The 15329-nt window shown below is 36.5% G+C and overlaps 1 protein-coding gene across 1 annotated transcript in view; it reads left to right on the top strand.

The window, feature by feature from the left end:
* The window catches only part of LOC139151947 (DNA-dependent protein kinase catalytic subunit-like), a 97374-nt gene extending 86948 nt beyond the window's left edge, over window positions 1–10426 (top strand). The window contains exons 83-90 of the mRNA XM_070725011.1: window positions 1504–1571; window positions 1980–2200; window positions 3331–3417; window positions 4411–4578; window positions 6713–6914; window positions 7328–7516; window positions 8342–8469; window positions 9135–10426. Coding sequence (XP_070581112.1) covers window positions 1504–1571; window positions 1980–2200; window positions 3331–3417; window positions 4411–4578; window positions 6713–6914; window positions 7328–7516; window positions 8342–8469; window positions 9135–9348 — 1277 coding nt within the window. The 3' untranslated portion in view covers window positions 9349–10426. The remainder of the gene's footprint in view (window positions 1–1503; window positions 1572–1979; window positions 2201–3330; window positions 3418–4410; window positions 4579–6712; window positions 6915–7327; window positions 7517–8341; window positions 8470–9134) is intronic.
* The last annotated feature ends 4903 nt before the right edge of the window (window positions 10427–15329 follow it).

Raw genomic sequence — 15329 nt, 5'->3', positions numbered from 1 at the left:
ATAAGTCACCGCCTTTCCTATAATAACACCCCGTTTGCGTTTCGATCTACTCTGCTCTGTCCCCAATCGGTATGGGCGTCCGGGTTTCGCCTGCCGTACTGACTGATACATGGTTATTTCTTCAGCTATTTTTTCATCGTTTCGCACAAGATACAGCATCTCTTTTGGTGCACAAGGCAAATCAACGTTTAGAAGGAAAGTCACAGGAGGTTAGGATATTATAAAGGTGAAATTAGAATGGAATATTGAAGATGAAAAGACTTTTATCGGTCGACAAAAATTGCCATAAACCGAGAATTGAGATTGTCTATGATTTATTAATTGGGAACAAAAATATTCGATTGAGTCATTAAAACAACCAGAAAGAGCATTTTCTTCAGCTTGAAAAAGTAAGTCGTCTTACTCTTTCCTTGACACTGTCCCCATTTGCGTTTGAAAATATTAGTCTGTTCCCAGTCGGTAAGAACGCACGGCGCGGCGGCGGCGGCCGTACTTACTGACATGTAACATTGATTTTTCTTCAACATTTTTTGAAGGGTATGTAATTCGGTCGAATTAAGAGGGATTGAGAAAGTCCAACTGTCAGTGGTGGAATTCAAAGGGCCGAAATAAAATTATGTTTTGTGAAAAAAATAGGGTGGTCGAATTAATAGGGTGGTCGAATTGATCGGGTTTTTTACGGTATAGTATGATATGGCTCAGTGATATGGTAGGAGTAACTTTATTTTATGGTATGTGTCAGCCAATGTCAAGTTGCTCCATCTTGGTGGTGTCTACCATAAGATATCATCAGTGATAATGTATTGTCAACATCCAAGATATGCTTGCCCATGTTTAATCATTGTGACATTCATTGCAAAACATCAATGCATATGATGAAAGACTTAAAATTTTTTTTCAAACTTTCCAAAGGACACTTTAAACCATACTTTTACAAAATAAGAATAAAAATCAGGGGTCACTCGGTAAATTTTAGTAGTAGAGGAACATTTACTGATATTTTAAATTCAAAAGGGCTGCCATCCCTTTCTAACCATTATGAGGAAAAATTGAATTTTCCATTTTCAGAAATTAAAACAGTGAAAACTTTCCTTACTCCAAGAGTTTCAAAATGAGTCCCCACAAGGAGTTAAGTAGAAAAAGTATTGTAAACATTTTAGATTCTGAACATCTGTCCCTGAGCGTCTACATGTACCTTGATGTCAAGATATCTGAAGTCTTTTAACTGATAAAGTACTAAAAGAAAATGGCTACCACTCTTCACTATGATTTCATTTACATTGAATTTGAAAGGCTTTGAGGAGCAAAATCCAAATGAGATTTCAATATGATGATTATATGGTGAATCCTCAATGTTTTCCTGTGGAAGTTCAATTTTGACAAGTTGCATAAAAAATGGAGAAGCAGCAAATCATATGGGAAAGTGTTTTGTCTTTTCATTTTTCCCAACTTTCTGCATCTTGAAAATAGAATATTAAAGTTGTAACACATTTATTCCATTAGGTCAGTACAGAGGCAGAAGCAAGCCATTGCCAGAGTATCATGTCAAGATTGCTGGATTTGATGAAAAGGTCAGTTTCATTACAATGCCTGCTTTGATCAGCCTTTCTTTAGTTTATTCTGGTAATCTAAAAATGTTACCAAGTATATAGAAGCCTATCTGATACATTAAACCACATGTCAGTCTTTAGGCTCTGCAAACTGAATGAGAAGATATCATGTAACAAATATGAATAGCTGTTTCACTTGTGTAGTAATACTTTGACTGACAAGCCATCTCCATTCCCCTCATAACTGCATACTTACACTAAATGTTACAGTAAGTCTGTCTCCCAATTATTTTCATAAAAAATATGATACTGTATTGACCTGTTACAGTCAGCATTGATTAAAACATAATATTTCAAACTGATATTTCCAGTTTTTTGGTCTTCAATTCTTCATGTCACATTGTATCACTATTTGCCTTGATATTTTAGGTCTTGGTATTAACGTCATTGCGGAGACCCAAAAGGCTGACAATCCGTGGCAATGATGAAAAGGAATATCGTTTCCTAGTCAAGGGAGGTGAAGATTTGAGATTAGATCAGAGAATTGAACAGCTGTACGGAATTATGAATGACATCTTGGCTCAGGATCCATCTTGCAGTCGCAGAAGTTTGAAACTGGTGACATATGAAGTAATCCCCATGACACCCAGGTAGTGTCAGAACAGTTGGTTTGTGCACTGATAATAACACCATTTCTAGATAACACGTCTGCACTATCAAAACACTTCTGAGTTAAGGAAGTATGAACCTTGCAACTGAAAGACTTGCACTGTTGCTAAAACCTTCCTAAAGGAAGCTGTCAACCATTTTCCTACCAAATCAAGGATAAAAATCCTGGGTCACTGTGCAAATATTGGTATGAATAAAACAAATTGTCCAATATTTACTTACGTTTAGGATTCCAAATGGCTACCATCTGCATGTTAACTCTATTGGGAAATATTAAATTTTCAATATTCGCAAAAACAAGATTGTGGAAAGTTTACTTACAGCAAGAGATTCAAAATCAACCCCTAACAAGCAGTAGGTCAAAACAATTGTGGAAAATTTTTGAGTCTAAATATCCGTCACAAGGTGCATTCTACCTGATGTGCCATGGAACACAAAGTTCAATATCAGTGTAGATACATTTTATTTATCATCGCAGCTGACTTGAGTCACATTCATGTTCAAGTGTAACGTTTGTATACTGTGAAGAATGTGTTAAGCATCTACTTATGGGCTTGCAATGCTGATAAGAATTGCGTAGTGTATGTTCATAGTCAAAATGTTACCTTGATTGTCATGGTTGTCCTTAAAGAAAATTCCAGACAGTTCACGGAGCTTTCAAGAGTTTGGAAAGTGGCAGGAAAGTGACATGTTACGTGACTGTTTTCCAGTTTCAATATCAGTCATTTGTTATACCATGGTAGAATAAGTTGAATGTTGGTGAGATCCTTTCTGTGCACCAAAATCTTAGAGTGTGAAAACTTCAAACCCAAAACAAATGAATCACATTACAAAGATTGAAGATCTTTCAAAAGTAGGTAGACATTGATATTAAGACTGCTGATGTCAGTTTTACAGTTGTCATATCAAATTGATCACAGGAGGGAGTGTAACCTTGTTAAATCATTGAGTATTGGTCTCGCTCTCAAGTCAAATTAACAGATTTGTACTGATACCTCATAGGTAAAAATATATTGTGTCAAAAAAGTGTTTTTAGTTTCGCCAGTCTTTAAGATGAAATGCCTTCTTGTTAAGCAGTATTTATATATCTCTGCTTTCTGTATTTCCACAGAATTGGAATGATAGAATGGGTTGACAATTGCCAGCCATTGAAGCAGTTCATTGACACTGCTCGAACAGATCAGGAACGGAAAATGAGGTGAGCATATACAGGCAATGATTGCTGCGTAACCTACCGGTATTACTGGACTTTTCTGACGAATTTGCTAGGCAACAAGGGTCTTTAACGGTATTCAAATCCATGTTGGTAGAATATTAGGCCAAAAAAAAAAGAAATGTTTCTAGTCAGGTCTTTCTTTAAAAAATGGTGCGGTAACGCGCATTTTACTTTTTTTTTCTTTTTTTTTCTTTTTTATTTTTTTGCCTCAAGGGAGGGAGGAGGGTCAGTTTTATAGTTTTATCAATATAGTCACATATATACTGTTCATGCAGTCACTGATCATTCCCCCAAAGAATTTTCTCTTCTCTTCAGCCATTTTGGGTTGGTGTCAGCCACAGCCGCCGGCCACAAACAGAAAAAAAAAAAGGGTGACGTGCTGTTGCTCAAGTGACGCGCGCGCTGACCAGAAACATTCTTTTTTTTTGGCCTTATTAGCACATTTTTTTTTAGAATGATTTAAGCTGATGTATTGACAGTGCCATGGATAATCATGCTGTGTACAGAGTGAATTGTGTTTTAGATCACATTCATGGTATGACTTAGGGTTATTGTTATACACATCAATATTTTACCGTGGCAGCAGCAACTTTAGACAACGCCTAATACGGTATATTTTTTGTTTTCTTAATTTATAATAGTAGTAAACCACTGTTTCTGCTACTGTCATGTTTCGTAAAATTTTGAAAAGAATCAAAACTCTGTAAAAAATTGTGCAATAATATTCCCTTGATTGAGCAGAAATGCCTGAAGTCTACATGACACTCTCCTGCAAATCAGCATGGGTGTGACAGGTCAGGGCAACTTTGATAATGTCATTGGTCTGTTTTGTAATATAAAATAAAGATTGGACACAAATATGAAGATTGGACACATATATACAATGTCTATTATAACATTTGTTCAAAGTTTAGTTTTATTTCATTTGAAGCATTGTATAGTGATTACTACTAAATTCTAATGTTTGATTTTCAGTCTTGCAGCAAGAGACAAACACAATGAATTTGTGAGTAAGTTTGCAGGAGCTAAAAAGAACAATGGCCACAGTGTCCGCTATGGAGAATTGTACCGTAAAGCCAACCGCACAGAAGTTATAAAGGCATTTCAAGAATTTCAAAGCCTGGTTCCATGGGATTTGTTAAGGTAATAATTCTTGATTGCCAAGTGTTTGGGTGTTAATATAATTTCTTATTTACAAATTTTGTAAAGTAATATTTCTCACATACAGTACGGCCTGGTATATTCAGTACAAATTTTTCCCCAATCATGATAGTTCATATAGATCTCCATTTGGATTTGAATATTTACAATACAGCTGGTAGTCAAAGAATCATTATTTTAGTTTATTCATTCAATTATCAAGCTGAACTATAATTATTGATCAGTTTCTTGACCTTGTCAAGTTAAATGACTCAAAGTTTGGCTCCCCCACTGCATGGATGTTTGTCATCAACAATCACAGCAAGTGTTTCACTCCCAGACAATATCTATCTCAAAAAGCAAATAGGACAGATTGATGAAGTGACTACTGGATCACGATGTTCCTTTGTTTTCTCATTTTTTGTTGTACCCCTATTTTATACAGTGGTTTAAAAAACTGTGAATATTTTGCCTCCCAGCCAATTAGCCAAGCTTTATGCTTTCATTATTTCAGATATTTCACATCTTTCAAATCAATGTGTAATATTTCCAGATAGCCTTTGTTTTGCACGTTTGCTAGAGCAAAACAGCTGCCCTGTACCTACTGGGTATGCAAATGTTAAATGTATATGCACACTGCCAGGGATTTAAGTGTTAGGCACATAAGACATGCTATTTTAGAAAGTCTTAAGCCATTGTTGAAAACAATCTAACCGTAAAGCTATAGATCAGAATTTTCTCGGTTTAAAAACAGGGTTTTACATAACTTTTTACTTTTGAGGGTCCCTGGGACCCCGGTGTTAGAAAATGGGGGTCCTACATCAAAATATGGGGTCCCGAATTATTTCACAAGAATACACAAGAGGAAAGAAACATTTCTCCTCGCCATTGTGAAGATATCAAATATATATGGCAAGTTTCTTTTGAACGGTAATGTCACAAGTCTCATCCAACATTATACCGATGTCACTTGCATGTATATTATCAATCAGGGACTTCTCGATCACACATTCAATACACTTTTCACAGTCCATAACTGTTTGAGGACGTTTGTAATATTCAATGTCTAAGCCGTTCACATTCTGTAAATGCATGATATTTTTGAATACATCACATGCGAGGTCAAGTTCAGTGATCAGGTAAACAGTACATGGATGTGCAGTGTACGCCTCAAGTTTGTCACTGTACCCTGCACTTACCGGTCTTCTGCAGATTTGCGTCCAATGGTAAACTTTTCGGGTCCTGGTGACGAGTGAGAGTTGAATGTTGAAAATTAGAACAGCCTTCCGTGAAGGGGCATGTAACATTCGCTTTCAAACATCACATTCCATAACATTCCGATCTTCAGAATATTGAAGCCTGCCATTTAAATCTATCGAGCCAACTTCTATTGAATGTTCGTAATTTTGCCGACTTGGCCAGGGGACCTAATGTATTGGTATGGCATGGCGTAGCTGCTGTTTCAGCCTTGACCAAACATGCAAACATGCATCGTGCTGGGTGCTGCAGCCGCCGAAAATTTTTTTGCAGACTGGCCTGTCTTAGCTATTTGGCACGATCCGCAATGATGTATAAACATGTTTTAATTGACGCGAACAAGAGATCAACCAATTAAAAATCGGTTTACATTTTTAAAGTCACTTTATACACTGATAAAATTTGTTTCTGCGTGTACCATTGGTCATCAAGAATTGGAGGTCAATACACTGTGGGGCATTCCATTAAAGTTCAGGTTGGTAAGGTTTACTGGGATGTGTTTTACGTGGTCAGCAGCTTTGTGAGATAACAACCGGCAACAGATATTTCTGCGTCCCAAGGGACGCATGGTTTAGATTTTTAGGGGTCCTGCGTCAAGTTTTATGCATATAGGACACAGAAATGCGCGTCATGTAAACCCTGTAAAAATCAGAACTGTGTTAGCAAAACTGTTTTCGCAGGTTATGCTTCTATATTTTCCCTTAAGGATAATAATGAATGATGTTTAATAGTTTTTACAGTTTCTTTCCAAATCAGGGAAAAAATTAGACATTTTGCACAAAGTTGTGCAATTTGCCAAAGTCTGACAGCAGTCTTAATCACCAATACTATAAAGCCTTTTGTGAAAAGTTTCACACAATTGTACTTTCTTCCTTTTCAGACGAGCTTTCTTGAAATTAAGTACTTCACCAGAGGCATTCCTGATGTTGCGTTCCCATTTCGCCACCACACATGCTGTCATCTGTATTTGTCAGTACATCCTGGGTATTGGAGATAGACATCTGTCAAACTTCATGGTTTGTTTAGACAACGGTGGAATGGTTGGAATTGACTTTGGACATGCCTTTGGATCAGCCACTGAGGTGAGTGGAAAAATCTCAGGTTTTCTTTCTCTGGAATGTTAACAGTCCAGTGAGTCCAGTGTCACTATCAGTTTCATAACTTAAAGCTACAGTGAAGTCCATAATAATTATGGGGGTAGAAAATTTGATTTCAAGGATTTTACGTTTTCATTACTACTGGCTAATTATATTTTATATTATTTTCACCTCAAGTTTATCCTATTATAAGTGGAATACAAAATTTTAGTGAAGTCCTGTTGATTACCAGACTTCTTAAAATGCACATGGAAAGCAAATTTAACAGTAAAGTTCAACTTGTAAGAGACTTGGAACAAACACACAAAATCTGCTACAGAAAATATGGAAATAGAAAGATGTCAGTTGTTACAAGTTCCCCTGCTATTAAGATTCATAGTAGTTCATAATTCCCACAGATATTGCCAGTGCCAGAACTGATGCCATTCCGACTCACCAGACAAATTCTGAATCTGATGATGCCATTGAAGGAGGAAGGGCTCCTGATCAGTACCATGATACACTGCTTGAGGGCGCTGCGTAACAGTCCTGATCTATTGCTCAACACCATGGATGTCTTTGTGAAGGAACCCCATCTGGATTGGGAGGTAGAGTGGGAGTGATTGTTGCCTATTCAATTTATACATTTAAGCAATAAAGCACACCCGGTGACAGTATACCACAAGATTTTGACCAGTTCATGACATGTGCACGAGCGATAGCAAGTGCATATATGAAGTGAAATGGTCAAAATCGAGTGTTATACCATTGCTGGGTGTGATTTATTGCTATTATATCATACCAGTAAATCGATATTTTGGCATGGAATGTCAAAAAAGGAAATTTGTTCTTGCTTGAAGCTCCGGCGTGTGCCAACTATGGTATATCGCAAATATACTACGGTTCTTTTCACGTCTCAACCAATCAGATCGCTGCATTTTGCCATCAATATACTGGTATGATATAATAAAGGTTAAACCAGAGTTCAGGGTTATTATGTATGTATATCAAGAGATAATATTTCTTTTAGTGATCTACATCATTCTAGATTCTAAATGATGGAAGAGTGGTATATTCAGAATGGGAAAGTTATATAAAGGCATGATGCATAGTAGTGTATCCTTTAACAAGCCACTTGTATCGGCTGTACTTCAGAAAAACTTTCGTATGTTGAAAATGTGTATCCCCCTGGTCAACAATGAAAAAATAGAATGTCAAGGCTACTAACAGTAAATAAGAATTTTCCTCCCTCACAAAGGGAAGTAAATTTTCAGAAAGGTAAAAGTATTTTTCTTGATTGCAATGAAAGCTAACTGCTAACAGTGCACTGAGTTCAACATCCTTTCACTCTGATATTGTCTGTTCTAGAAAAGTAACACAGCTGAATTCTAGTGACATTAACAAGTTTTACTTGACATTATCATGACTTGCAGAGAAAAGCCAAGGAAGAAGTCAGCAAATACCAAGAGGATGCAGAAACTCTGATGGCTGTGTATGCTAAACACAGAATAGGTTTAGCAAAGAGGAAACTACTGGGTGCTAATCCAAGTTATATTACAAGGTTTGTCTTCATTGTTAGAGTACAGCTGACCTTTTATGGCAATCACATTGTACCTAGCTTGAAATCAATCAATGACTGTCTGGCTATACAAGTTACATAGCTTCAAGTCCAGAATATCAGCACTTCCCTTGGTCTGTTACACTTGGCAAAATGATGTGTGATCACACAAGAATGTGTGTTGACATGATTTGATGCAAGCTGGTCATGAGTGGCATCCTGCTGCCCTGCTGATTTTAGTATGGACAATAGATGTTTCTGAAAATTTAGGTTTAAAACTGAATCCAAACTCATTTAGATAGCCACTGATCAAGGCCTTGAGTAGGTCACAAAAATTAATTTTAGTATGACATCTCATGCAGTACAAGCTACCATCATCTGTTGTTTCCATCATTGTTCACAACCACGGTCCCTCCACAGGAGGAGGGACCGTGTCACAACTTACACACAGTGAGACAGTGTTAAATATTTAGATATATGCTTGTACATTGTCTATATTTGATGTGATATGGGGGGATGAAAAGCCTAATACCATAGTATTTACAGATACTACACGAGGCAATGAAATAAAATACATACAATTATTATCTGCTACACACTGTTGAACATATCATCGTCAGGCCATCTGGACAATTCATAAATTAAATGCCATTTTTGTTCTGTTGCAGAGAGGAGCTCCGTCGCAATGGAAGCATCAAGAAAAACAATAATAATTTTTCCAAACAGGCTATCGATGTGTGTATGGGTGAACACAGAAGTGTAAGAGCTAAGAATCCAGAGAGTGGTCTCTCCGTGGAGAACCAAGTTGCATGTCTTGTAGAACAAGCTACTGATCAAAACATCCTTGGAAGAACTTACCTTGGTTGGGAACCATGGGTGTAAACACTTAAAACAGATCTCAAAAAAGCAAAATTCAAATTCGACTCACAGAATCCTAAAAAACCAGCTCCATATTTCTTGTCAAAGATTCACCAATATGCTAACAAGAAATTAATCAGAGCATTTTATGAAAGATGTACATGTTACTCAGCATGTAAAATGTATCGTCATAGTAACATTGTTGTCATAAACTTCACCCTTCTAAGTTTAATTTTAGCAGTAAAAAGGAACTACGGCATATTATTAACACAATATCTGACTCAATGTAACTAGTTACAGTACAACCATATGTGCCATGGCATTAACAAACAGGGTATACTTTGTAGATTTCAAGCATTTACCGTATCTATTGTATTGTGCTTGTCTTGTTTTAAGCTAGTCCAGCAAAATGTGAGTGAAAGAGCATCATGGCTGCAAGGATAGTCCTACATAGAATCAATGTATACACCTACACTAAAAGTAATGCCACACCCAACCTCTACAGAAAGGCCACCTCCATATAGTGGTCTTTTTCTTGGTCCCTTATGTGACTACTATACACAAGTTTGACGTATAGTTGATTTAAACTCCGACAGTGCTTGCTATACAAATGTATATGTAAGAGTTATGGATAATGATATCACTTTGTAGCATTATCGAGGATTTGTGATATTCCAGTCTTGTCATCTCATTTTTTGTAGAATTTAAATCCTTATAAAATGAAATGAGTCATTTGGTTAGTATTCTAAGAAAACATTTTGAGTAACTTTTTTTATCTATTTAGATTTAACATTAAAGAGGCACTCCCACTTGGTTACATTTTCAAAACGTAATTTTTTAATGCCAACGGTCGATATTTGACGTGGCGACTGCGCGCAGATCGCAAGATATAGGTAAAAACATGTCCTCAAAAAAGTAAAAGTTTGAATTCCGGTGGCCCACCTAAATTCAGCGTCCGAACATCGAATGTTCGGCACTGGGGCCGTTGTCAACTAAGCTATGGAGTACGAGTCTACGCTCACGCTGCAGTACGCCAAAGTACCAGGTCCGTATCGGTGATCGGTTATGCCCCGTGGGGCAAAGTCGAGTCTTACTGACTCAGAGAAAAAAAACAAAAAACAAAACGGAAAACAAAAATTGCTTATTCCACCAGATTTCGCATAGGTGACCAGCACATATGTGCGGTTGATACATAGCGGCCACCGCGTGGTATGCGCGACGCGAGGCGGCCGCTACATGTATGTATCGCACCACGCGTAACTGTGTGGCAGACGACAAAATGTAGTCGAGACGGCTAATATTTAACACGTAAAAACTGATGTTTATGTGGTATTGGTTAAAAATATAATACAACGTTAACTGATTTAGAATAATGAAAACGACAAAAACTAAGGAGAATTTAATTACCTGGGGTAAAGGCATAATGCTGTATATAAAGTCTTTGCAGTGAGAAGTGAATTCATTGCGTCGTTCGAACTTATTATAGACTCCCTAGAGTATCATCAATCAGCACAATAACAAACCTTTGGGGGATTTCGGGTCAAAATCAGACACAATCGTAAAACTTCGGGATGTGAAAAATACGCTCGGGAAATGACATGTTTTTATCAATATCTCGCGATCCACGCGCAATCGCCACGTCAAATATTGACCATTGGCATTAAAAAAATGTGTTTTAAAAATGTTACAAAGTTGGAGTGCCTCTTTAATACTGTTATACTTTTCAGCATACATGTATTTAGGTTAAAAGTTAAATTTGTTTCATCCAAGAGTTATTCCAATACAGTTAAACAGTCAAAAGCTTTATATTACATGTATATCAAGATTTCATCTTGTTATGGTGTTTATAAACATCCACATTGTACCTGATCAAGCATTTTTCTATAATCATAGGTCTTTATAATTGAATTCATTTCATTGAAAAACCATAAAAAGCCTTATTTCATTCATTGTAATTAAACTTCATTATTTGAATAAAGTTAGTTTTGTACTGTTCAAGGGGAACCTGTCATGATGTAATGCTAATTGGCTGTGGGTACTTCGAAAGGCACTCACATGATTTGGGAAACTTGTGAAGGTTTTTACTCCAGAATAAAAGGACGCAATGTGTTCCACAGACTCAGTACACCCAAAAGATGATGCTATACTGGTACAAAGTCACACGTACAAACGTGTTGAATTACACATAATTCTGTGCACATTTGTGCACATTGTTTTGTTTGTACCGTGGTCCATTTAAATTCTTGGTTTAACCCATAGACGCATGGATGTATCAGTATCATATTTTTATCCTTATTTCGTACAAGTTTTCAGCTCCCATTTTGGCACAAGGTTACTGAGGTGTGAAGATTTCATAGTCCAATACATGTTTGTACATGTATGTATGAATGTATGAATGAATGCATGTCTGCATGTATGCATGCCATCAACAGATGGTTCCAAAAGTATGCAAATCAGTTACAGAAGTTTGGAAATGAGGGAAGAAATTAAAAAAACAAGGTCTCCCAATCTACTGGTGTCTGCTTATAAATGATACACGTACTATTCCTTTCTCTGATACACTGACATTTGTTCAAATTGGAATGCCTATTTGAATGTTTTAGAATTTGTTCTCTTTTAATCAAACAATCTTAAAAACTATCTTCTCTGTAGCCCCATGGTTCATAGATATGAAATTTCTGTTTAAGGTCCCTATGAATGACATCAGTCAAGTTTATTCAAACAATGATGAAATTTAGACTGGCACACACCTGGACAAAATTTTCTCATTTTTGGTTAAACTTTCCTCCCCAAGCTTCTGTCCAATATTTTTGAATTTGGAGAGTGAGACTTTATCCCATTAAGATTTTAACGATATGCTTTCCACAGTAGCTGCTTCAATTTCCTGGTTCATGGTTCGAACAGCACTATCACAAATGTATGTACAGTGAAACCTGTGCTTATGGACGCCTCTCTAATCAGGACTCCTCTTCATTAAGGACAGATTTATCAAGCCAAAAGTTACACTCTGAATAGAATTTCACCTGTCTATGAAGGACACCTCTATGTTAAGGACACTTTCCATTCCTGAAGGTGTCATAATAGACAGGTTTCACTGTACTTTATTATCTTCAGAAGGTCTTTTTTGTATCAATTTGGGAAGGAATGATGACAAGTAATTTATGAATGGGTCATAAGTATTATCCTTCTGAAAAAATCTTGAACATTGAAAAGCACGTATTAATAGATCCAAAGACTGTGAGAATAGTAGTTAGATAAATATGGATACAATGACATAATTTTTTAAACCGCTGACCTAAATATATGTCAGTGAGTCATCTGTAAACGGGAGTGACTCAGTGCCAGCTGTTGCGGAGTTCATATATAGGTCACCTCACTTCCTGTTATTTTAAGCTACAGAGGGGAATTTTTCCTTCCCTCTGTAGCTAAAATGGATAAAATGGGTGTAAATATTCTAATTTAATCCCAATTATACACATTATATATACAACGACTGTGAGAATGCATTTAACGATCGTGAATAATTAAAAATATAGCGACCGTTTGGTAATTCCAATTCGTTAGTCCCATATTTTCACGGACTCTTTCTCTGTTGATGCTGTCAAACAGAATGATGTATATGCAAGTGGGGTACTTTCAACCCGAACATTAGTGTACGGCAGTGTAGGTGACAGTAAAGATGACGAGCTTTAAACAAACGTTAATACTCTGCTGAATCCGAACTGCATATCGACGCTAGTCACGTGACTTGGTTTTCAAATACGGAGGAGAAAATCGTTGTAATCTGACTGTTGTTTCATAGCCTGCGATCGTTTGTGCTTGATCCGAACCACGGCAAGTACGTGTCTTAAGATTCTAGTCCGTTTCTTAAGGAGCACTGCACCTAACAAAGTGAATTTCCCCCCAAATCACTTTTTTGTAAATATTTTAAGTTGCCAACCCAAGATTGAAATATTAGTTGGGTTTAATAGCAGTCGTAAGTTGTGTGATAAAGAAGTGTTAATGTATGCAAATCACCCGATTTCCTGGCTTCTCTTTTCTCCCAATTTCAAGATTTCCAAACAATTGAACTCCAATCTGGCTGGGTCAAATTTTCTGAAATCTTCACGGTATATTCTTTAAGTGCTATATAACAAAACGAATGAGGCATTTTAATTTTGCTTATCATGTTTTTAATCCTTTTTGAGCACCAGTTTTTCAACCCATGCCATTTTAAAATGAGAATAGATAATGCAAAATATGTCTTTTTGTTCTGCATATACTCTTGTTTCATATGATATATCACACTTCGGAAAATAGTATGAAGTTTTTGACATAAACTAATTTTTATCATTAATACCAAAATTGAGGGTTCTAACCCCAAATATACACCCCTTTATCCTGCGAGTAAACTATTGCTACCATAGTAAACTTTAAGATTCTCTGCCTTCAGAAAATTTAGAGTATGAGGGGTTTCCTTGTCATCTTAGATGAGAAATATTCATTTAAAAAACTGTTGGCAACGTGCACTCCACGTGAAGCTACTTTATTCGGTTTGTCTGCGAATACAGAAGTTATTGTTTCGTCACTTTAGCTCTTTTTTGTTAGACTCTATTTGATTAATGTGTTTTGAATACTTCGACTGAATGTTTTGTTGCAGATTACACTCAAGGAAAGATCTACGGATTATCAAAACCATACTATTCCTTGCTGATCTACAGCTTTTGTGAGCTCATTTGAAACCAGCCTTAATTTTGCTAATATCGAAAATACCCCAAATATAAGGAGCGATCACCCTTTATCGTGAAAGAGAACAATTTAAAGTCTCCCTAAGTCAAATATGCGGCGTAAAACCTCTTTGTGGCCGTAATTACTCAAACTCGACACAAATTTTGATACCTTCTTGACTAACATAACTGATCTCCTACTCTTTATATTCGTTGAAACAACGAGGTAATGCATATTCTATCGCTACAACGTCATCAACATGGATTTTAGTGCTGCGATTAGGCAAACTGACAGACCGACTTTCCGAAGTACACGTCTTCTTTGCAAGGATTGGTGACCCAAGGCAGTATCAAGTTAACCGTGTTAGCGATAACTTTGATATGCTTAGGATGTAATTTCCTCGTATTTGTTATGAATATATGATATCCAGCTAAGACATTTTGGGGACATCAAGTCGTTCATTGAAACTTAGATATATGAGTGGTAAACTGATAAAGACTGAACGCCGGGCTTTGTACCTCATCCTGTAAATTATGTATGAGCTTGTTTATCGTTGTATCCCCATACTGCATAATCCGCCCCTTCTCTATATGTCAACTTTTCTCTCTTCATGTCTCCTTTTGGACTGCGGATAATTGAAACAGGAGTACGACAAACGAAAGTAATTGCGTTTACCGGGTTTGTGAGCTCTCTTCGAGTATTTTTACCTATATTAGCAAACCTGTAGTGCATGGTTACGCCATGGAAACCGTGTATATGCGTGGCCCCTACATTAATCGTCGCTCAAATTTGGTTTGGCAATGTTTGCTATTGAGGTAGTTCGTGCATTATAAATGAAATATGAAGATTTGAATCTTTGCTCGAAATTTTCCCAAGCAAACTTTCAACTATCCTGTTTCAATATCAAGAATAAAAATCAACCATGCAAATTTTGCTACTTGAGAAACAAATTACCCGGTACTTGGTATAAGGGGGATGTTGAGATATTTGGTTACCTAATTTTTAACATCTTCAGATTCAACAGTTTGTAGGTATGCAGTGAATTAAATTCCCACCTTCTCATCATTTAATCAGACGAAATTAAAAACTTTGAAAGTAAAGATTCTTAAATGGAAAAAAATTGTTGCCACATAGAATTACTTACTTTTTTATTAAATTTGTTGTTATTACACCCCAAATTTCAGAGATTAAAAAGTTTATTTGATGCAGTATAACCTGAACCTGGTTTTCGAGATAAAGGATGAAAAAACGGCATGTATCAGAATGATTGGACAGAACTTTAAATGTGGAGAAATGCT

This window comes from Ptychodera flava, chromosome 15 (assembly GCF_041260155.1).
Source record: "Ptychodera flava strain L36383 chromosome 15, AS_Pfla_20210202, whole genome shotgun sequence".
In the NCBI taxonomy this organism is placed as follows: Eukaryota; Metazoa; Hemichordata; class Enteropneusta; family Ptychoderidae; genus Ptychodera; species Ptychodera flava.
The sequence above is the reverse complement of the archived record's forward strand: the minus strand, read 5'-3'. Positions and strand labels throughout refer to the sequence as shown.